Consider the following 24,270-nt stretch of genomic DNA (forward strand, 5'->3'; position numbering starts at 1 on the left):
ACTCACCAACAACAACAGTACAGACAAAATATTTGCATTAAAAAAAATATTTTGCAGACTGCAAATCGTGTTTATGTTTTAAAATCATGTTTTGGCATGTGGCGCCACCTACCGTCGTCTACCAATCATTGCAGTCAGTAGAGTCTCAGCTGCCGAGCAACCACGGGTTGCCAGTTACGTCAGAAAACGAAACCTAAAAGACCTCTGTATTTTGAATTTGAATGTAGTAACCGTTTATGGCCCCATTCTTACATATGGCACCTTTAACGCATAAAATGTCCGATGTTTCTGAAACATTCGAGGGTAAAATATCGTTTAACCCTCTTTGATGAGAAGCACTTTGAGTCGACAGTGAGACAAAAGGACGCTTCTGTTACTTCGCGAGATTCGGCGAAAGCTCTTCAGTTGTCTTTCATGTTAATGGATGCATCCTCTTTTTAAAGCAGAAGTTTTAAGAGAAAGTGCTGCATGTACATAACAAAGTGAGGGGAGATAGAGAGAGAGGCAGGCAGACAGAGAGACACAAATAAACAGACTGTGCCAATAAAACATGAGTAACGCCATTTTCCTGAGAGCCCCCCCAAGGTGCTCACAGCTTGTTCGCCGCTTGTCACACAAGGACGTTTTTACAAGATTCCCTATTTTCCACCAGTCCATCCATCCGACCTTGTGCTACTTCAGAACAATTAAGGTTGACTTCATGCTCCAGAGGGCTTTCCATCATAACAGAGAGACGAGAGAAACAAGGAAGAGGCTCGTTGGTGGTGGGGGGGGATATTTAATTCATGTCACTCTCGCCTGCCTAGCATCGCTCCGTTCCCCTGTCTTTTAGCACAGCTCACTGCCCCCAACATGGTGCGGTGCTGGGCTATAGGCTGCACACAAACGCTAACACTAAGAGAGAAACTACTCCATCCACTTGTGTTGCTATGCTAGAAGGATTCTACACAGGGTGCAGGTACAGTGAGAGACGGCGCTCGAACACGACTGTGCTTGGTCACTGTAAAGACTGGGACTAATGCAGCCACGACATTTCTGCATGATTGTGTGTGCACTCGCCGTATACTTATGTGTGCTCTTTACAGTCAGACATGGAGGGAGTGGAGGGGAAAGAAATGGACAACTTTAAAAAAGTGGTGAATATAAAGACAGGGGAGAAGCATCACCTTGTTGGGCTCTGTGTGTGGACGTGTGTGTGTGTGTGCATTAAATGTGTGAACTTTGTAAGAATCAAGTTCATATAATGGACTGAGGTTCACATCCCGCAACTACAAAAGGCTGTTTAAGGGGAAAACACGGTGTTAGGTTTTGAATTATTTCCAGTTTCGTGCCCCTTGAAGCTCTTAGCTGTTAGTTAAGTTTTATGTAGTCTGGAGTCTCTTTACAACCTATTTAGGACCAGAATGTCTGCGAACAATAACAGTTGGGCTCTGAGGTTTGGCACGGCGACAGGAGACGCTTTATTGTCACCGCAATAAATGTGTCTGTACACGTTTCCCTTATCTGTGGAGGATACCCCGTGTTTTCCACTTGTCAGATTTGTAATGACCTGTAAGTGTGTGTGTGTGTGTGTGTGCGCGCGCGTCGTTCGACGCGGCTTTGACACGGGAACATCTCTAGAATCTTCAAACACTTAACAACAAGCCCCGGATGGAAAGAGAAGCATAGAGAGGAGGGAGGGAGCAGATAGACTTTCAAGATTAAATGAGAAATGTGGATGAGTGAAGGAGATAACGGCAGACAGAGAGAGAGAAACGCAAAGACCTTATCCGAGAAGATAAAACGGTTCGCTGCGAAACATCTGGTGCTAAAAAGATATAAATTGGACAACCGCACTGAAAACAGCGTTTAAAGCGCCAAACTGGAAGAAGATGTTGTATTACTTGTTTTCATTTATTCTATTCCATTATGATTTAACAAATTTGTCCTTATTGCATTTTTTTTTTCTGTATGTTGGTCCTACGATGGACTCGCGACCTGTCCAGAGTGTACTGCACCTTTTTCCCTATGTGAGCTGGGAGTGGCTGCTATGAGGGGCCGTGTAGGCCATAATTCCTTTTTTTACCTCTCACATACACAATTTTACCTCTCACATACACAATTTTACCTCACACATTCACAATTTTACCTCTCACATTCACAATTTTACCTCTCACATACAACTGTTTTACCTCTCACATACTCTCTTTTACCTTTCACATACAATTGTTTTACCTCTCACATGTAATGTGTAAAAACATGTCATGTGAGAGGTAAAAACATGTAATGTGAGAGGTAAAATAGAGTATGTGAGGGGCAAAACAATTGTATGTGAGAGGTAAAATTGTGAATGTGTGAGGTAAAATTCTATGTGAGGGCAAAATTGTGTATGTGAGAGGTAAAAAAAAAAGTTATTATGGCCTACATGGCTTCTCATAGGCTTCAGCCCCCCAGTGATCCTCATGTTGAGGTTAAAGCTGCAGACAATGATGAGTGAAAGAGTTGAGCGTCTTAATTTAATATTGAATTTGACCTTTTCATTTTCACAAGCAGCACAAGTTGATTTTGAATTTCACTGCAGCTTTGTAATTGCGTTTCTAGTCTGTATTCATTAGAAATGATTATGTATTATTCTCCGTGGTTTATCAAATTAGATCAAACTACAAGTGTGAGGGATTGTTGTCTGATCTCCCAGCAGTATTCATTAAAATCCCAAAGCAGATCGTGTGCACAAAATGGACTGCACCAATCCTCGCAGAACAAAGACACTTCAGTGCTCAGAGAGGACACATTGTTAACTATGAGAGCGCACACGCAGTATAATGTGTCCACTCAGCACATCTTACAAACAAATTGTTAATTACTAACCTCTTGCATTAAAGGGTCCCACGTCTCCCCTCCTTATTACTGATGCCGAGGTCCAAGCCCCTAAATAGATTAGCTGGCCTCATTCCCTTGGCTGCCATTTTGAATTTACATCACTCTCAAGTTTGTGGAACTATCAGGGAGATTGTACAACATAAAATAAAATCTTGCACAGCAACAAAAATGTGCAAACACAGCAGCTGAAAAGTGAAGTACTAAAGTGAAGTACGTACACCTTTAATTACGCTGCACTCACGTGTTCACATCGCTTTAAAGACTTGATGGTTAGCACGCATGAGGCTTGGGTTCAGGAGTGACCGTGACACAGGATCGCAGACTTCGTATAAGAATTAGACTGCGGACAGTGGAGAAACAGGGAGTGATGCTGTTCTGTTGTCGCCCAATCAGCGGACTATAGTGAGTCTATAGCTCCACACAGTGTACCATTACTCTGGTACCCCAAGGGGAGGGTACCAGAAAATGGAGCAGTTGGGGGGTCGGTTATTTTGGTATCATTCCTCATGAAAATATGATGAAAAATGTCATGACTTCATGTCCAGGTCATTTATAAATTTAAGTGAAGAACTGCTTTGAAGCATGTTTCACTGTTGTGTAACAACTGCAGAGAAGAGCTATGGTCTGCACTCTGCAGATATTCTGAAAGATAGTCTGTGGATTTGTGGCACTTTACTTAAAGGCAAAAGTACATTTTTGTTTGCCTGGCTATTGTTTTTATTGTGACATGTATCATGACACAAACATGACATAATCACACATTTTCATACATCTCAACTGTACCTGAACAAATGATTCGATCCCTGTATTAGAGACTACAAACAAATGAGCGAAGGAAGGAATTTTTAAAAAATAATAGAAGCAGAAGAGCTTCGTTAACGAAGCATCTTTGACAAGTTGTTCAATCTAAACTCCCCGTCTGATTGTCGAGATGTATGAAAACAAGACGAATGTGTTTTGTGTTACAAATGCAGATTCAAGGCAACACAAACAAGCCCTCGAATCAACATCCCTCAGGCAAAGCTCGCTGATATTTACCTGCGCTTATCTCAGGGGTGTGGAAGCGGACCGTGGGAACGGTACAGTCTGAAAAATCAACCTCTCACTCACATCTTTTCCCTCTTCCCCCCTCTGCTCTAACGGTGATGGACAAGTCCTCGTGAAAGAAGCTGCCAGTTAATAAGTAGCTGTCACTCATAATGAAGCAGTTCACAGCATCTACCAGGGAATTATGATCCAATGAGGTTCTGCAGCTTAAAACCTGAGTGTAGACAATTTAATCAGACGACTTCAACGTTCAGAAAATGAAGCAATGTGTCTTGGAAGGCTTCACACTGGTGCAATTGCCTCGTGACACAAAGATGAGGAATGAAAGGGCTTTTGCAGCCCGGCAAATGCATGCATGTGTTATCTGTATATTAGTCAGGCTTAAAGCTGAGATGACAAAATTCTCTGCTCCAAAGCTGTGATAGCTCTGTTATTCTCGATGTGGCTCTTCAGTATCTCTGTCGCCGGGGCTTGTGTTATATTTATTGCGGGATATTTATTTCAGGCTTATGGTGGCTGATAAAAGCCAAGTCAAGCAGATCAGAAATTCAATTTACTGCTGAAACACTTGGGTTGATCAACAGGAAGCACAAATGAGGACAGAGAGATAGACTCGCATACGTTTGTCTGACTGAAAAAAGTGTGCAACAGACAAAAGAGGATTATTCTGATGACAGCCAGACTGTTTGCCTGTCCTTGTCGAGCAGAGCGCGTACACAAACAAAAACACTGGTACACTAATAATGGCACGAGGTCCAAACAAATAGCATAGATGTTAACGTAGCGGCGTTTTCAGCTGCTGATGCATCAAATGCTCGCTAAGCACCGGCCGTTAAAGCGTCGCTCTCAGCTGGAGCTGCTTCAGCAAAAAGGAAACGTGGTGGAACAAGATGACGGTGAAGTTTCAGCGATGAAGTACGCAAGGACCGGAGTAAACGCCGACATGCGTGCAACATCGAAATGGATTTCAGTTCCCATTAAGCAGTGACATTTTGCAATGTTAGTCCTGCTATCGCAAAGCCTTTGTCAATTAACTCGAATGTGGAGAAGATGCTTTGGAAGGTGTGGGTCGTGACTTTTACTTTTACCATGCCTGTGCAACACATTCATTGGGTTTTATTACAGAGAAGCTTTTTTTTACGGCTTATGACCCGACTTACCTACCTGGCCAACAGCTGTCGCTGTGAAAATGCACCCTCCATTTGTGTAATATGCACTTTTCTTTCCCCGTCTGTGGATGTGGGAGAGAGAGAGATAGAGAGAAGGGACTTGGAAAAAAAAAAGCAAACTTGATTTGGATGGGAAGATCAGCTGACAGCATGTGTGTGTGTGTGGTAAAGTATTCCTATACTTTGGAATGGCCGCCATTTGGAAGCATAAGAGAGAAGATGGGAGATGAAGAGGGAGGGGTGAAAAAATGGGGGGAAAAATATGCTCATAGAATGAGCTAACACCTCTATTTTCCTCCGGTCCCACAAATCCATTCAAATCGATTCCCTCTCAGAAGTAAGAGGCCATTTCTCATCTGCACGACAGCTGCATCTGCACATACACAACACTATACTCACATGTGCACACACACACACACACACACACAAAAAAAGCACTATGCACTCCAAACGTACAAAGCAAGCACAGCTAACAAGTGTCGCCATGGGAATTTCTCTTACTGAGTTAATAGGATATATGACAACACCCAAGTGATGTTATTATGCAGTCTGGACCCACACACACACAGATAGAGACACACAATTGCCTGTTTTGGCTTGATATTGATACGGCACTCACATACACATTTTCTGGACACGCGCGTGTAGCAATGCTGCATTCAGCTAACTGAAGATGCTCTTGTTAAAAGAACACTGTGATTTAAGCCAAACAAAAAAAAAAAACACACACATCATACCCTCACCCTAATTGGACAAAATCTGATTTAAACTCTGATCATTCACTCTGATTTGTTGTTTTGACATGAGTAGGGAGTGTGTGTGTGTGTGTGTGTGTGTGTGTGTGTGTGTGTGTGTGTGTGTGTGTGTGTGTGTGTGTGTGTGTGTGTGTGTGTGTGTGTGTGTAAGATGATACCGCCTGGGGGAGACAACAACAAGGATGAATAAATAATGTTCTTTGATCAAAATACCACCGCACACATACACACAAACATTTGCAACACTGGCAGCAAGTGTGTGGTTAAGAAAAAAAAAAATTCTACCACTTTACACGTAAACAAAGCATTGATGATCCTGGGATTTATTAACAAATGATACCTTTATGGATCAATACATTAGATACATGCAATTGAAGCATGATGGTATGTTTGTACAGGATACTGAGCACTTTGGTCCCCACTAAAGTGTATCAGTGCGTAAGGAGGAGAGGACAGCACTCAAACACACACTTAAGTGGAGACCAAATCGGTGGATGTGTAAGGTTGTAACCACCGACTGCCGTTAGCCACCTGCTAAATCAATTTAATTCATAAAAATACCCATCAGAAAACTACAGTGAGCCAGGCACAGCTGCAAATGCTAAGGAGAGGCCATACTTCTGTTTCCCCCCCATCATCCTATAAAGTCTTTTACAGCTCCAAGAACACACCAATGTGAAAAATCCAGAGATTGAACCACCACATTTATGCTCACTGAACAGTATCCCCCCGCCAGCAGCCACCCAACAAATAATAGCAGCATGATATATTAGACTACAGATTCCTGGGATTTCTGCACTTCTAATGTTTTGCTGTGGCCGCCCATCCCGACTACAGCTCTGCTGGAGGACTCTTCCGGTTATTTTCTCTCTCCACTAAGTGATGATATTGATATTATGACGATGTATGCTATGATTTGGTTCAAAGTGAAACTGAACTGTTTGTTATTTTTATTATTTGGGTTTGCCTTCAATACCCATACACATAAAATACAAAATGCACCCAGCATCTGACACAGTAGTCATTCATTTGTTTTAACTGCTGAATAATTGCGATAATTAGTGCCATTATTTTTTGAAGCATCTCAAGGGCGCCGTGTGTGTGGGTGTGTGTATCTGCAGTCTTACACTGCTGAGACACATTTAAGAGCATCACATTCATTTTTCGTAATTATTTTGTTCTAAAATGTTGTTTTTTCAAAAGCAAAGAGTTTGTTTTTCTTCAGGAAGCAAAACGGAGAATTCCAACAACTTGACAACTTTGTGGACTGGTGGGATGCACACCTACTTCAAATAAATACAAGCGAGACTGTTGAAATGCTGTCAGGCCCTGTGGCCAGTCATGGTCATGACATTAAAGAGGTGGAATCCCTTAAATATCTGGAGGTCTACATGGACGGAGATTTGAGCTGGTGCACACGTGTGGCCAGTGTTTGCTCCAGAATCCATCAACGTCTTCATTTCCAGCACATATTTAGGGTGTTTGGTGTTTCATTTTCTACAGGACAACTATACAATCAGTCAGTTATGGCATCACCAGTTGGTTCGGTAATCTTGCTGATAAACGAAAATCTCCTAAATCTCTCTAAATGAAAAAAGACAGCAGGCAAGATTATAGGGACACCGGCTTCTCTTAACCTGCAAGAGTTTTTTGAAAAGGCTACAATCCGACAGGCGAGGAGCATCTTAGCCAATTGCACGCATGTGTTGTATCCTGAATTAGGCTCTGAAAGGAGATACAGGGTTCCCCCGTGCAGAAGTAACAGGTACAAACACTCTTTTATCCCTTTTTCTGTTAAATTCTTGTATACTTGCACATGGAGTTGCTATGTGCACAGCTCATAATGAGGAACTGTATAATCCGCACTATGAGCACTTGTCTTTTTGTCAACCTCAAATATTGTGTTGTCCGTTTTTATTGTGCTTTTTTTAGTTTTTTGCTCCAAGTTTTGTTATACTTGTTTTCTATTGTTATTCTGTGCAGTGTTGCCCTTCGACCGAGCCAAATTTCTCCCAAAGGAGATGAATACAATTACCTTGAACCTCCATATCTCCCCGTTGCTGTTCTTAACACATCAGGGGGCATGGAAAAGTAAGAAAAAAGAGAAACTTCTGCAGCAGAGAGCCTTGGACTGGACACGTCAGTTTAGTGCAAACAGACTGGAGAAGCCCAGAGTGAATGGTTCGAGTTTGTGGCCAACATGATACAGACGCCATTACTGACCTGCGAGAAAGTCAATAACCATTTAGCGTGAGAATTACATGAAGCCAATCAACAAGCCGGGCCAGACATCCGCCCACCCTATTACACCAGATGAGGGAACGAGAGCGAGCACAATGAGCGATGAAGCCAAAACTTCATCTCAACTCTTCGCAGATTGAGGGAGCTGCCAAAGCGCTACCTCGAGCTGAATTGCATCAAATGCGGAAAGAGAAAACTTTCTTTCCATAATCAATAATGCATTATTTTTGATGCATAATTCAACAAAAGGACGAGCGATGTATGGAAGGGACTAACGCAGCAAAGTTGATCTAATTAACAATTAAGAATGCAAGACAGAAAAGAAGGATATGGAGATGGGTGGAGGGGACACCACCAGACGAAAGGCGAAAAACATAAAAGAAAAAAAACAGCAGAGAGAGGAGGAGGCTTCTTCTTTTTAAAGGGGGAGGCTCTTGGATAGTATTCTCTAGAGGTTCACGTGGATGCGGTTTTGACTGCAAGTCATCAGCACCGAGAGATTTGGCCTCAAAGCGACAGGCAAAGGAAACGCACACATAGTGCTCGCAAAAGCATTAAAGCATATATGCGGTATATGTGCGGAAAATTCCACACACGTCCGTGTGCACGCGAGTAAGAAGGCATGAATAGACAAATACGCCGAGAGTCTTACAAGGCGTTATCATTGGAGGCAAGCTTCTGCTCATATTTCACATGGGGATTAGCAAAAATCTGCATAGAACAAGGCGGTAGAGAGACTCTGCTACTTACACTTCAGAGGATAACCATATAAACATTAACCAACAGAGGGTGAAGAGTTATATAAACTTTCAAAGGAGGGTAAAAAAAAAAAAAGGACTATGTAAACTCTGCAAGGAGAGGATACAACGCATGACACTCCACGAGAATCCTAATCCTCATTTTGTTAACGCACTGTGACGATTAGGAACCACGTTCCAGTGTTGTGTTTTAGATAGTGACATATATTATACACTTGGTCTTGTATAATGAACTGCGCAGAAACAGAAGATGGTAGACAGGTTTTGATGTGTAGAAAATCTATATGACTATGTAGAATATTGTGCTAAAAGGCTAATTATGCAATAAATCAGTAAGCAAGGGTGCATCTACAGATTTATTGTCCATATATTGGGTTCAATTTAATTGATCAATAATAACAATAATCAGCTGTATTTCAAGATTACGTTCAAGCACTGCAAAAGGTTGGTTTTAAACAAACCATGGCAATAAATATGTCAAGTGTCAAGCTTTGCATCTCTTAAGGAGGGTTCAGTGGAAACAACTTCACACATTTGACGCAAGAGAGAGAGAGGACTGAGAGGTTAGAAACGTTTCCTCGGCCTGTAGCTGTGGAGTCGGTGAGGAAGGTGAGAGACGGATGCACATGTGCTTTAGCGTGTGGATTTGATCCTAGTAGAGGAAGACAGATGTGAGGTAAGATGCAAAAACTGTGACGAAACGAGACCAAGTGGCGGGTCGAGCCCTTTAAAGTGGATTATTTTCCCCTCATCTGTTCCTGCAGAGGAAACACGCCTGCTGTCAAGAAGCTGAATCACTAGTGCTTCGGTGACGCGCGCTGACAGAGGGAACGAGGTTCATGCGAGTGTGTGTGTGTGTGCAAAAATTGAGGATGTGAGGCAGGTGCCAATCACAATGTTCTCTAACTCTCCACCACTCATTCTTTGCCTCACCTCTTTCCATTCACCGTATCTGTTTCTGCTCCATTTCCAACAATCAAATTCTTCCTCCTTTCTTGCCCTTTCCTCCACCACCTATGCCCTTCTCTTCCCTCCTCTGCACCTTTTCACAGGGTGATATAGATATATATATATATATATATGTATATATAGCATTACAGGTTCAATACAGTTTAAAACCTTTATGCATTCACTGTTAACAGATGAATAAAAATCACTCAGAGGGTCTACACACCAACCCCCCTGCACTGAGAGTTGACAGACGTGGGCCAAAGGGTGGAACTTGGTAGGAAATGTGCAGGACTACTTAGGAGAGGGTTTACTTTGTGGCATTAAAAAAAGGGGGGGGGGGGAAGGAGGCTATTCACCAGTGTGACTGGAGCTTAAGATTCTCTTACACTGGCCTCTAGGTAAAAAGAGGCTTATAGAAAAATGAATTTCCCACAAGAAACTGTGGACAAATTTTAGGATAGAGTGTGGGTCAGGGTCATATTTACCACTGCTGCTTTGCATTTCCACATGTGCATGCAAGCTCACGATTTTCATTAATACGTAAACAAGGGTCCACATTAGTGTTCCATGCATGCATGCTCAATCTCATATTCAATTCCAGTAGCAGCCAATTCTCACCAGGAAATTGCCCTCATTTGCGTTTCCTTGTATCCCTGATTTGTACGTGTGTGTGTGTGTGTGTGTGGGCACTAGCGGGTACTGGACCTCCTTATAGAACCATAAGCAAGTTACCATGGTTACTATCATTTTTAAGAGCACACCACAAACTAGACTGGAAAGTGTTGTGCTGCAGGAATTGTGCGTATTCAGCACATACGATCCATGTGGAGTCAACCTGGAGGCGTCCGCGGCTTTGTCTGCTTCAGGTTTGTGCAGAGCAACCCGGAAATTGGCGGATGATGACATTTACGCCATGTCGCAGAAAGTATGACCCGGCCCTAACTCCATTAATGCCACAGGAGAAAAGAACAACCAATGCTGGTTTCATTCATTTCCACTACGATACTGTATCATATGTATAGCATGTTAAAGACTACTCTGGCTAACACGGTGTCTGGTGATCTGTTTTGATCTTCTGTGCCTCTGAATCCCAGCAGCTAAGTGCTCCACACTATCCGGTGCTGTGCATCTATTCTTACTTCAAGTTCAAAGTGATTGGCAGGCGAGAGAAACCCCCATTCGAGTGTGAAACACAAACACAAACCGTGCACTTTCTAAAAAGGAATCCCCGCAATGAAAGGTTCCTTGATGTTAGTTGACCGTATGCGGCCAGATTGTGAAAAACACCCGCTCCTTTAATATTTCCCGCTGTCTCCTCCTCGCCCTGCTCTCCTCACGTCACTCCTCTTCTACACCTGTACTCCTCCAACAACACAACTCAGCAGGTGTATCTCGAACCCTGCTTTACCGCCACCGCATTATCTCTTCCCACCAAAGCCACCCTGCCGCCTTTCTGTTTTCCTTCTCTAGACACCAGCAGCTGCACTGATACGGTATCTGTAAGGTGCAACAGACACGCACATTCAGTCTCTTAGCGCGATAAGATGTAATCATTTTAGAGGCTGCAGACAGAAGGAGCAGCTAAATGTGTCGATGTTGACAAGTGGGCGCGGGCTTTACAGAGCCACGACTTTTTTGGCAAAATGTTCCAAACCGAAGCAATCGATAACAACGAGAGAAATCTCCAACAAGGCCGCTCACTTTCCCACATCGTCAATATATACTAGAGGTGGGCAAGATACATCGTCTACGATAATATCATGGTTGTTGTTTAAAAGACATTTACATTACAGAGTATTTAAATGGCTTCGTAAAAATCCACACATTCTATGAATGGGCAGAATTCAGTGTCACATGACCACGAGTGGGCCTACATAATCACATGACCTCTCGCTCGCTGTCCTCAAACATTGTGATATAAGCATCAATTACGGACTCAAACAATTAAAAAGGAATCGATATACTATCTTTTTTACATGCTCCTATCTTGCAAGGTGAATCCAGATCTCTGTCAAAATCAAATCCTTTTTTTATTAGGCCACAACCATCCCCAGAACGTTTTAATCAAAAACTGTCATTCATTCTTATGCTGCTCACAAACAGACAAGTGCTGCTGAAAACTCTATGAATCTCTTCACCCAATGAGTCTCTGCACAAATTGATCCGTTCATCATCAACAACATCCATGCAGTCATTCTTGCATAAAGTCATCCATCCACCCCCATGCACTCCCACATACCTTATCAGCCATGATCATGGAAGACCCTCCATGGATGCCAAGGATGGGTATCAGCGTCTGCGAGGAAATAAAATCCAAAATCTGGGCGACGGCCTCCTGGTCGGTGCCGTCCCCAAACACCACGCCGTGGATCTTGGTCCCGGACATCAGGTCGCACATGTGAGTGATGATGCTCTTCGGGTCGGTCTCGTTGATCAGCAGCGTGACCACGTTGACGTCGATGGGGTCCTCCTTGCTCCACAGCGCCCGGATGTCCCGGTCTGAGATGTAGCGCGTGTGTCCCAGGATCACTGCAATGTTCAGGACGGGAACTTTTTCCGAGGCGCCGCCCGTTCGCTTTTGGGCGACCGCGGGGTCCGCTATCATCGTCACCACCACCAGCAGAGCCAAGGGGAGCAGTGCATTTTTACTGCCACTGCCGCTGCCGCTGCTGCTCCAGCTGCTCCTTCTGCTCCTCCTCTTACTCCTTTTGCTGCTGAGGGACATACTGCCAAACCACTTCATCCCCTGCGTGGACAAAATGATGTCGAGATACAGAAGCGATGAAGAGAGATCAAAAACAGAGGGGGTGAGGGAAGGAGAAATGTGGAAAGATGATGGCAGTGAGAGAGAGAGAGAGAGAGAGAAACAGGGAGACAAGAGAGATAAATAGTTAATGCGCAACTCTTTTCAGCTGAGAATTTCAGGTAGCATCTTTTTTTATTCACCTTCTTCTCTGAAACGATATTAAACACATAAACCCTGCGGGGAGGGGGATGGCCTTGAGAGGAAGTTGCGGAGGGTTGACAGAGAGAAAAGGTGATGAACAAGTCTTTATTTTGTGGTCACGACTGAAAAGATCACATGATTCAGGAACAAGCTGTGCTTTGCAGCGGGCAGAGAGAGATTTGCAATTTACAAGTGTACTAATATAACACTGCACATACAGAATGGATTGATGTACAACTCATGAGGAGCCTGCTGGGTCTGACAGTGTGTGCAGGCGCTTGTGTAAACATCAGAATGCTCAAATTGTCACTAAGAGATTATTCGTTTTCGCATTAAGTTTAAAGCACTGGTGTGTTTTCATACAGTAAGAGAGACTGTTTTTTATACATAACCAATATTTCAAATGTAGACCAGAACATTGTGTTCTCATTGCATTAAATCTATGAAAATAGGTTAAGATGTCATAGTGGTGTTGGTAAATACTACAAAAATGAATTTAAAGGTGCCATATGTAAGAATGTGGCCAAAAACAGTTACTACATTCAAATTCAAAATACTGAGGTCATTTTTGACGCAACTGGCAACCCGTAGTTGCTCTGCAACTGAGACTCTACTGACTGCAATGATTGGTAGACGGCGGTAGGTGGCGCCACATGCCAAAACATGATTTCAAAACATAAACATGATTTGCAGTCTGCAAAATATTTTTTATGCAAATATTTTGTCTGTACTGTTGTTGTTGGTGAGTTCAGTTTGTTATATGAACATTATTCCTGAGTCTCTGTGACATATTAGGAGGATTTTATGGCCAGTTGCTTTAGATTTATTACATAATGCACCTTTAAATTCCTCATATTGGGGATACATAGGGAAAAATATGATGCAACCACAAAATAAAAGAATAACTAAATAATGTGTTTAATAACTTCGGTCTCATTTGTAGAGCATTTATTAAACCAAACTCTCCCGGTTCATTTTCTATCCTAAGAAATAAGTCAGGTACAAATTACATTAATGCTGAAAAGAAGTGATTTATATAAAATAGGCTGCTGTGAATAACCTGGGATGCTCTAGAGCACTGTCTATCATTTTTGAAGTAGCACTTATAGGCACAGACAGAGAGGCGGATGCTTTGGGGATTGAATTAGGGAGCGAAAGATTCTTAATAGAAAGAAATGTTGCTTTTGTATATTTGAGAATATCCATAAGTGTGACAGGACCATGAAAACACTCACTGGCCTCTCAAACCCAATACCCAGAGAGCATGAAACATGGAGTGAGCGTGCGCCTACGTTTATCATCATAGTATAAGACATATGAGCAGGTGTGCTGAACAGCAGAGCGTGAACGCAACCAGAAAGGGCATAAAACATATGGTCACATAATGTGTCCATGTGCACGGTTGAAGATTTATAGATTCAGTGATGGGGGCCACATGTTTTGTGTGTGTGTGTGTGTGTGTGTGTGTGTGTGTGTGTGTGTGTGTGTGTGTGTGTGTGTTTTGTTTGCATCAGAGGCAGAGCCTGATTCCGGCAGATGATTGATTCACGGGAGCCGTCTATTATCGGTGCCACTGATGGAAGCGGGACGTCGCGAGATCAGAAGAAACTTGTCTCATTTATAAAAGCATTTCCTAAAAACAGGTAACACATCCACTTGTACTGTGATTACACTAGATTTCAGAAGTGACATCTAGAATTGAGTCATTTTTGGCACATTTGTGAATGCAGGTCAGACACTGAATATGCTTTAGGAGATTTTTTATAATTGCACGCCAGGGAATTGTTTTGCTTTTCTTCTGTTTTCTCATGATGGAATGAATGACAATAGTATTTCTACGCGGGTTCTCCAGTTTCCTGGGACAGTACAAAGACATGCAAGAGGTTAATTAACACTCTAAATTGCCTGTAGGTGTGAATTAAAGGTGCCATATGTAAGAATGTGGCCAAAAACAGTTACTACATTCAAATTCAAAATACCGAGGTCTTTTAGGTTTCGTTTTCTGACGTAACTGGCAACCCATGGTTGCTCGGCAGCTGATACTCTATTGACTGCAATGATTGGTAGACGGCGGTAGGTGGCGCCACATGCCAAAAACATAAACATGATTTGCAGTCTGCAAAATTTTTGTTTTAATGCAAATATTTTGGCTGTACTGTTGTCGTTGGTGAGTTCAGTTTCTTATATGAACATTATTCCTGAGTCTCTGTGACATATTAGGAGGATTTTATGGCCAGTTGCTTTAGATTTATTACATAATGCACCTTTAATGTTTGTTTCATCTGTGTGTTGACCCTGCAATGGACTGGCGCCCCGTGCAGGGTGTGACCCCGCCTTTCACCCGTGTGTCAGCTGTGATTGGCTCCAGTGACCCTCATGTGGAGGATAAAGAAGTAGACAATGGATGGATGTATCTAACAAGTGTGCAAGAACTACATCTTACATGTTAACCTCTAACCTTATTCAAAGGATCCTTATCAGAAAGCTTTGGTGAGTACTACATGTATTCTTTTTTGAAGTTTTCCATTATTAAGACACTCAGAAAAGCCTTAAAACTGTAGCTGGATCGCCTGTTCATCAGCACGATTAAATTTTAGATCATTTTCTGGAATAACTTGCGAATCTGTAATGAAATTGAGACTCCGGTGAAACACTCTATTGTGAGCAGATTAATGCATGAGCACTCAACCTGTGTCCTGACGCATTTTAAGTGAGCAAAGGAAGGACTGCTCTGGCTTAAACTAAGCATAAACAGCATTAGACCTGTGAATGAATCATTCAAATCTCAGGCCATTCACTGCAGAGAGAGAGCACCGACGCCAATTGGATTGCAATTGTCTCCGTCAGAACGTCCACATCTTCCTTTTCCCAAAAAGCTGTGGGATTACACAAAGGCTTGATCTGACAGCTCATGAATCATTTAATTCTACATCATTTGATATCTATTTCTCAGCGGAACAATTAAACACTACTTTTATAAAAATGATTTTTGTCAATAAAAATGCAGTGTTTATCTATTTTTAAATGGATTTCAAAGCTAAGATAACATTTCCAAGCTTCACCACATATCTCCACACTGGTGCAGGGATTTTAACCAGCAGCTCTGCAGGAAACTCACTAATCACAAAACTAGAGAAGAGCAGCCACGCCGCTGGTTTCTATTCAAGCTCTCACCTGAGTGCACAAAAGCAGACAAAAGGAAATTAAACCCAAGGTTTTCCAGCTGAAGATCCATCATAACTGCTGGTCTTTACACATGCTGCATGTTGCCTTTCGCAGATCTCAACGGAGCCTTCCAGATGCCATGTGTAACATTTAGGAGGCTTTAAAGGGCTTTGCTTTAGCAAAGCTATCTTGCGCCGCCGTGTTTCTGCGGCATGCCTGAACAGACAAAACCAGCCAGAACGTGCATTTCATGCTTTTAAAGCGCAAGTTTACAACTAAAGAAGAACAGTTCACCCACACAGACCGACGAAGGAGGAGGAGGAAACAGCAGAGAGAGTGGGAAAGTGGAAGACTGGACACAATGTGTGACATTTGTGACATTCATATTCGTATCCATACCCTATTGAGTGTTTTTTTAAGCTTCTTACATGTGAATATTGTATGGTTTCTTTGCTCCATATAACAATTAAATAATTAAAGGTGCATTATGTAATAAATGTAAAGCAACTGGCCATAAAATCCTCCTAATATGTCACAGAGACTCAGGAATAATGTTCATATAACAAACTGAACTCACCAACAACAACAGTACAGCCAAAATATTTGATTTAAAAGAAATCTTTTGCAGACTGCAAATCATGTTTATGTTTTGAAATCATGTTTTGGCATGTGTCGCCACCTACCGCCGTCTACCAATCATTGCAGTCGGTAGAGTCTCAGCTGCCAAGCAACCACGGGGTTGTCAGTTACATCAAAAAACTAAAACTAAAAGACCTCGGTATTTTGAATTTAGTAACAGTTTTTGGCCACATTCTTACATATGGCACCTTTAAAGACTGAGTCATATAGGGTTGATGGACATAACTAGGCATTCAAGACCTCATCATTGTAAGGACCAAACAAGTACTTGATTTATCAACCGCTAGCTCTAATCTCGCCATTAAGTGTCGCTAATTCTTACACTTTATCTTTATCTGCTTTTCATTAGCAGTGTCTGAAGGTTGAGGAAGACGTAAGATTTTACACACTGTTTTTGCAAAATCAAGGCTATGAAAAAAGAATATTCCACAATGCAACAATTGTGTGAGACAAAAGTCCTTCCTCACATACTGTACATACACACACACTGTCCACACAGGAACTCAGGGACATGTTTCTCTATGTTGCATAATCCTGTTCTCATGAATACTATTCAAACCAAGGGTGACAGAAAGCGACTGCTTCATTTCAGGACATGCTGTACTCACCTAAGGAAAAACAAAAAAAACTTGTACACCTACAGTGTGTCGCAAAACCAACTTTATATGAAGGGTCAAACTGCTGCCACTTTTGGCATATTAGGGTATTTATAGTAACGGGAACATCTATTGACAAGATTATCTTTCAGTTGAAAATGAGGCGTGTGGACGTTTTTTTTTTGTTGATATTTCTTGTCTCAAACCTCTTCACAGGTGGATTTGTAGGGAGAGAAGGATGATGGGAGAACTGTACAGAAAAGCACGACAACGGAGAGATAAAGAGTAAAAACAAAGGGGACGAAAAAGGGAGAGAGGGAGAGAGAGAGGGAGAAAGAGAGCATCTCCAGCCAAATTGGACTGGGGCAGTTTGTCGTCACACAAAGGCTAATGTTTCCTGGCACCACAACAGTAAAGGATGTTTGGCAGGCACGGCCATACAACTGGCTATCTTTCACTCACACACACACACACACACACACACACACACAGACTCAAATTTCCTCATGCTTCACATGTAGCACAAAATTGAAATTCTCTGTATATGTAACTACGGACTAAAAAAAAACTAGGTTTCCCTCTTAGTGATCAGTGAACAACAAACAAACAAACACACACACACGTGTTTCCATTACTTCAGAGGACGCTACAATGACTTGCATTCTATTTAATGTAATTAATCTAAGTATTTATAACTACCTTAAACATTAACCTTACCTTAAAGCAGCGTGTATCATTCAATACGAAGGCAGTGTTTCCCAAATCCTCGCTCCTGCCTCCTCCTCACAACACACCTGATTCAAACGAGCCATTCATCTGAATCAGGTGTTGCAGCAGGGTGTCACCAAGGACCAGGATTGGGGGAAAACACCGCCTTAAAACAGTAATGATATATGATGGGGACGTGCTTTTCATCTAAATAAGATATAGAATTAATCCATTTTACACACACTCTCTTGTGCAAAAGCCTAAATCCTTCCCTCTTGACCATGGGCTGCCCAGGTAACTCCACATGCTGTCACTGCATCAACTGATTAAAGTCCCAAATATACGCATATTGCAGTTGTTGGGGACCCTAAATGAGTTTGGACTTCACACAAAGACAGAGAGCGAGAGCAGTGAAGCCTCTCTTGCCGTTACCATTATCCAACGATTCCCTTGTGGCCTCACTGCCACAGAAGCCCGCACGTCTGGCCCACACACACACACACAACTAGGTTTCACGTGCATCAATAATGCAGCCGCATTATCTTTACATGACGATTAATATGATTGCATTTACCGCCGCAGTCAGAATTCTTCTTAACCTCCGTCTGCCTAAATGGCATTAAAATTAGATTCCCATACTGTACACACTCTTTGAACATGATTTATTCACAAAGTAAGTTTGATACGGAGAATGAGAAGTGTGTGTGTGTGTGTGTGTTGTATTATGCCACGGCCCAGAGCATACATGTGTGTGTTTTTTCCTTCCCCTTTATATTGTATGTATTGTTCTCCATATCGCACTGTCTCCTCCATTTATTTACATTTCATTCTACTATCTTCCAGCTGCTCTCTTTTATATGATACCGACTAAAGCCCAATTTATACTCCTGCGTAAAGTGCTCTACGTAGGTTACGCAGAGCGCTCTGCGTCGTCTCCGACTGCACGAAATATTTTTTTAAGTGTCCGTCACTCCGTCAAGGGACAAGAGCAAGAGCTGCGATTGGTCCTCAGGACAGGCCGAGATAACGCTGCTCTGTGGCGGCCACAGTGCGCACCGAGCGTCCACAGAGGCGGAGCTGATCACCGCCGACAAAGTCGCTGCCAAACTATAAATATAAATATGTCATATCTTAATACACACAGCAAATGTTTAGACTCTAAATGGCCAATTTCTCGCCTCGAAATATCTTAAAACTGTGTTCCGGGGCACAGAAAAGTGAGAAACGGACGCCATTGCTCACTGTAGCCAAAAGCACAACAACCTTGCGCAGCGACCCCTACTGATCGGGCGGGAAATTGCAGTGCGTATGCGTCACCACAACGGAGAAGTATGAAGGCTCGAGGGGTCTCCGTGGTTACGCAGTCTGAGAAGTATAATGTGGCCTTAAAGGGCTTGTTATTTCTTCATTTGTTCAGGTTTAAGGGTAATGCAGCAACAGTTCACAAATGCACCACCAGGCTACAAATTGTGTGGGGGGAAAAAAAAATGAAAATCTGCATTAGCCATTTCATAAGCAGCGGGGTTTTGTTCTCCGAGCTTGTGTCTCATGAGGAAAAAGTGATGAGGATAAAGAGAAGCTCTTAACCGCACACCTGGTAAGCAGCAACAATAACAAAGACCCAACAAGCAGCTTCGACAGTATAGTGCTGACTGTAGCCATGTTTCAAGTCCCACACTCTCTCCCCATGGCCACAGAAATGCTGAAGCCCCATGTTTTTTCTTTCTTTTATTTTTTTCTCTCCTTACATAATCCCATCTCCAAACATCACTCTCAGGTCTGTATCTCTGCATCAGCAAGTCCAAACAATTATTTCCTTCTTCACTTCTCTCATCTTCACATTGTCAGCTGTTCCTCCTCCTCCTCCTCCTTCCCCTCGGCACACTTTGACAACACGTAGGTGACGATTTCGCTCCGCCGCTACTTTCGCACGTCATCGTGTTCGTGCGTTCCTTCCTTCCTTCCTTGACTTTTTCGTCTCCCTGCTCCTGCATTTCAGTCAGAGTGTGACCAATTACACAAAGTCTACATACACGACAAAAAAAAACAACGACTAAATGTGAAAATAACTGAGCTGTGTGTCTTTCTTCCTCCTCTCAGGCATCCATCTATCCATCCTTTTCTATGCAACGGATTTTTAATTCCGACACCACGCCAAGACACCAAGAAAAGAGAATTTATAGCATATGCAAATATGTTCCGCCGATGTTAGGACTTGTCTGCAGGCATTTGCATACAAAGTAATAAAGGAGTTTTATTCAAGAGAATATATAATGGTTTAAATTTAGCCGAAAAAATTAGTTTGATGTAAAAAAAAATAAGCGTTTTTTTCTCTCCTCCTGATGCATTCTCTATTCAACAACAGTTTGTCTACATCCGGAAAAGTCGTACTAAGTGAACGCGACAGATGCTCCATCAAAACCTGATAAAAAAAACCTTACATTTATCCCAGGGCCAAAGCCATCCTACACGGATTTGTGATCAAATCTGAAGCACTACAGCAAATACCGTGTCGGTCCACAGTGTTTGCCTAAATTAAAGGGGCACTCCGCTGATTTTACACAGCAAGATCAGGCCATTAGTCATGGAGAGTTAAACACAACCCACAGTAACAGTTCCACGTCCCCAGTGGCTCTAAAGGAGAATTCAAGTGTGTGAGGGAAAATAACCACAGTGATTTAATATGGGGCGGATTGTTTTGGACTGGACTGTATGATTACAACTTTGCGAAAGAAAAGCTTATACACGATATACGAACTGGCACCGCAGCTAAAACACGGACACATTTCATAGATCTGAGGCAAAACAATTATATTAATTATGTGTTATAGCGATACAGAGCGAGCCTGTGTTATATAAATATTGAAGGGCAAATTGCAATCACAGTATATAGTTGTTGAACTACTGCCAAGCCCTATGAGGAAACACAGCATTTGTTCTTCTCGAAGTTGGACTCACAAGGACGAAAAAAGTTAAGGCATATTTCCCCCCCCCCAAACTTCGTCGTACTGTAGTATCCCCCGAACGCAAAAAAAACTACACTCCTCCATTTCTGCTAACATCCCTCTCCTTTGTCACCTCACTGCTCTATCCATTTTCTTCCAGCCGTTCCCTCCATGTCTCTCTGGCCCATGCCATCTGGTGTGTGTGTGTGTGTGTGTGCCCTGACGTGTGCATGAGCGCCCATGAGAAGCTCAGTGGAAGTAATCGTCTGTTACCATTCGGGCTTCAACATGTTGTCTGTCCACTACGCGTACATCTTTCGCTCCCGAAAATGAAAGAAAAGAAGTGAAATCACGACCCACGTCTGCATGTTGCACTGGGAGATTTCACCCTCCGAGCTCTCTGCGCTCCTTTGTCTTCACCTCTTTTGGTGCATCACTCACTTTCTGCACGATTAGCATGCAGGAGGCCCATATCAGACTCTCTTTCTGAATTTTAATTTGCTTTACGGGAATGTAAATACTCGTTTGTTGCCAAGGCATACAGTGTGAAGTAATGATGATGAATAGAGGAATATTAGTTATGAAAACAATTGATTTAGTGATTCAGAGTTGTCATATCGTGGTTTGTCAGGGGTTTTCTGCCAGACCTGCAGTGTTTGTGCCGTTGCCCAAAGGGACTCTTTTTCTCTGAAGCCCAGTCAGAGTTGTCGGAGGTTTTTATTTCAAGGTCCACAAACAGCGTTGATGAATTTAAAAGACAATGGGGAGCTGCTTGCTTTGCTCTCCTGCAAAGCCTGATGACAATTTGAATTGCTGTGAATGAATAGAACTTTGAGGCTGTGGTCCTCTAAAGCTGCGATCCCGATCCTCGTCTTCTTGACTCTGCAGTTTCTCATCTCATCTTCTCATGAGCAATAATGCATGTAACAGAAATCTTCTGTCAGGAATGCACAAAGACACACATGCACAGTCTAGTTTAGTAAAAAAAAAACCTATGAGATGGAACTCAATCTACATTTGGGGGGGTTAATATGTCATTTCCTGTTGCTTCCATACAAATATGGATTGCCCCTCCATGGACTGAGGTTGACGCCTTTACAGAGAGAGAGGGAGAGAGAGATTCTCTGATAGGAAAACTGCGTTTCAACAACGTGACTTAGTCCTAAGAACGGGGGTGTAAATTAATTTGGATCTCCCTATTATTACGTTCAACACAGCCAACACAATACAAGTACGACCCCTGTTGGTGCAACACAGACCTGAATCCTCCGCCAGTGGCCAAGACACGTCTAACATGATACATTCCTTCTTCTTCTTCTTTTAAGGCAAAGCCTGTGTTCACTTTTTGGAAGCTGTCATAGACAAAAAAAAAAAAAGAAGCGTTTTTTTTCAGTTACCAAAAAAAACCATAATGGTGTGTTCTATAAGATCTCCATAACACTGCTTGTTCGTCCTGGTGTGGGATGGAGAGGAGCTGGAAGTTGTGCCAGCCCAAAAAAAAAGAAAAAAAAAAAAAAAACCCGCATTGTGTTGACCAACATCTGGATCACATCACAGTGAAAGCACGGCCATTTATTATAGATTACCTATATGTCGTATACGCTCCACTGTGGTCCTCTCTGTTGGGAGGGGGGGGGGAGAAGAAACGCAGCGTTTATGGCTTCATTGGCGGATTCTTATGGTGCATGTGCACAACTGTAAAAAAAAAAATGAGGCAAAATCCGAGTGTTTTTACCTGTTCCGTCAGTTTATGCAGGTGCGTGCATTTCATGTGACTGTGTTAAACATGTTCAGCCTCAGAGATGTTACATACTGGTGCGCTTTGAAGCAGACCTGCGCTCCGCTCACTGCGCCATGCAGCTTTAGAAATACAGGGGAATTTGACACGAGGTGTATTTATTTATTTTTTTTTTTGCTCTTTAACGCATCTCACAGTGGCTCATTCACGTCGTTTGAATCCCATTAGGGGTGTTTTAAGGACAGCTGTGCTCTTTGCGGTGCAGGTGCCGCACTTTGGATAAGGGGACGCCAGTGGGTTGAAAACCCACACAGCGCCTGCACTGACTGGGGGGGGGGGGGGTGGGAGAAGAAGAAGGAGACGTGCATGATCAACCACCACAAAACCAAATGCGGTGGAGAGAAGAAAAAAAAGAGCAAAAGTACTTACAGCATCTCCCTTCCACGGAGCTCCAAAACAGTGGTGTGAGATGACATTGTAACAGCCGCCTCTCTCCTCCGAGGAACCATGCAGCCTGTGGTGCTTATCACTCTTTCAAACCCTGCACCAACACGAGAAAGGAAAAAAAATCACCCTCCAACCTCTCTGGGCAGTCAAGTATTTCCACCGGCTCCACACACACAAAAAAATGAATGAAATCCCCCGTTTTAACACTTCACGGGCGCGCGGCTGCGAATCAAATCACTGTTGTTGTAATCCAGTCTTCAGTGTGTGTGTGTGTGCGCGCGTGTGCGTATGTGTGTGCGCGCGCCTATACCGCGGATTCTCCACTGCAATATCTGCTGGCCCCGCGCATGGTGGTGGGGAGCTCAACCTGCCTCTGTGTGATTAGAGCTCCCGGTGTCCCGGTTATTCCTGGAGGAGGAAGAAGAAGAAGGAGGAGAGGCGAGCGGCCGCCGGACGCACACGTAGGCGCACACGCACATCGACTTACTACACGAGAGGCTCCGGCATCCTGCGAACCGTGCCGGGACACGCTTGCCAATGCCTCTCTCTCTCTCTCTCTCTCTCTCTCTCTCTCACGTGGATGTGTGTGAGACAGTGTGGCTGAATGTGCACGCGTGCGTGTGATTTTTGTCTATGCCTGTGCGCTTCTGCAGAGGCTGGAGCAACTGGATAGATAGATAAACTCTCTCTCTCCTCTCGTTCTCTCTCTCTCTCTCTCTGCGCTAAAGCGCCTTCAGGAAGTGGCTCAGTCAAAGACAGATTAATAGAGGCTGAGTTAAGCTAAATCACAAATGATTCAGGCAACAAATGCACCCTCCTCTCAGTCTACATTCCTCTCTCTGTGTCTTTTTGGCAACAGCTGCCTCCCTCCATCCATCCATCCATTCATTCATCCATTCATCCATTCATGCCTTATGGGACTTTGATACGGTCAGTCCATCGCGCACGGGTCTATGCAAAGTCCATACTTTGTTGCTCCTTCAGCTGCAGCTGTTTCCAAACATGACATGAGTGAAAACACACAAACAAATCGCATGTTTCATCAGTCCAGCTCCACGCTCCACACACGCTGCACTGCAGTGTCGCTCTTCTAACGCGCATCTTTAACGAGGACGGAACAGCTGCATCATACCTGTGAAAGTTTCGCTCATAATAAGTTTTTTTTTTTTTGGCGTGGTGCATTGTCCTGGTTGGAAAAAAAACGGCGGCTCAATCCGTTTCCGGTCACGAGTCTCATGTTCCTCTGCTGCGTAAAATCTATGCTCCAAAAGTCTTGCTGGAAGGAGCGTGATCCTGATCCTGATC

The 24,270-nt window shown here is 43.1% G+C and overlaps 1 protein-coding gene across 1 annotated transcript in view; it reads right to left on the reverse strand.

The window, feature by feature from the left end:
- Positions 1-23,028, reverse strand: part of grin2aa (glutamate receptor, ionotropic, N-methyl D-aspartate 2A, a) — a gene marked incomplete at its 3' end in the record, with an annotated part of 132,320 nt that extends 109,292 nt beyond the window's left edge. The window contains 2 exon segments of the mRNA XM_083896412.1: positions 12,020-12,526; positions 22,948-23,028. Coding sequence (XP_083752538.1) covers positions 12,020-12,523 — 504 coding nt within the window. The 5' untranslated portion in view covers positions 12,524-12,526; positions 22,948-23,028.
- Between the last annotated feature and the right edge of the window lie 1,242 nt (positions 23,029-24,270).

The sequence above is a fragment of the Microchirus variegatus genome, assembly GCF_963457635.1.
Source record: "Microchirus variegatus genome assembly, chromosome: 10".
Classification (NCBI taxonomy): Eukaryota; Metazoa; Chordata; class Actinopteri; order Pleuronectiformes; family Soleidae; genus Microchirus; species Microchirus variegatus.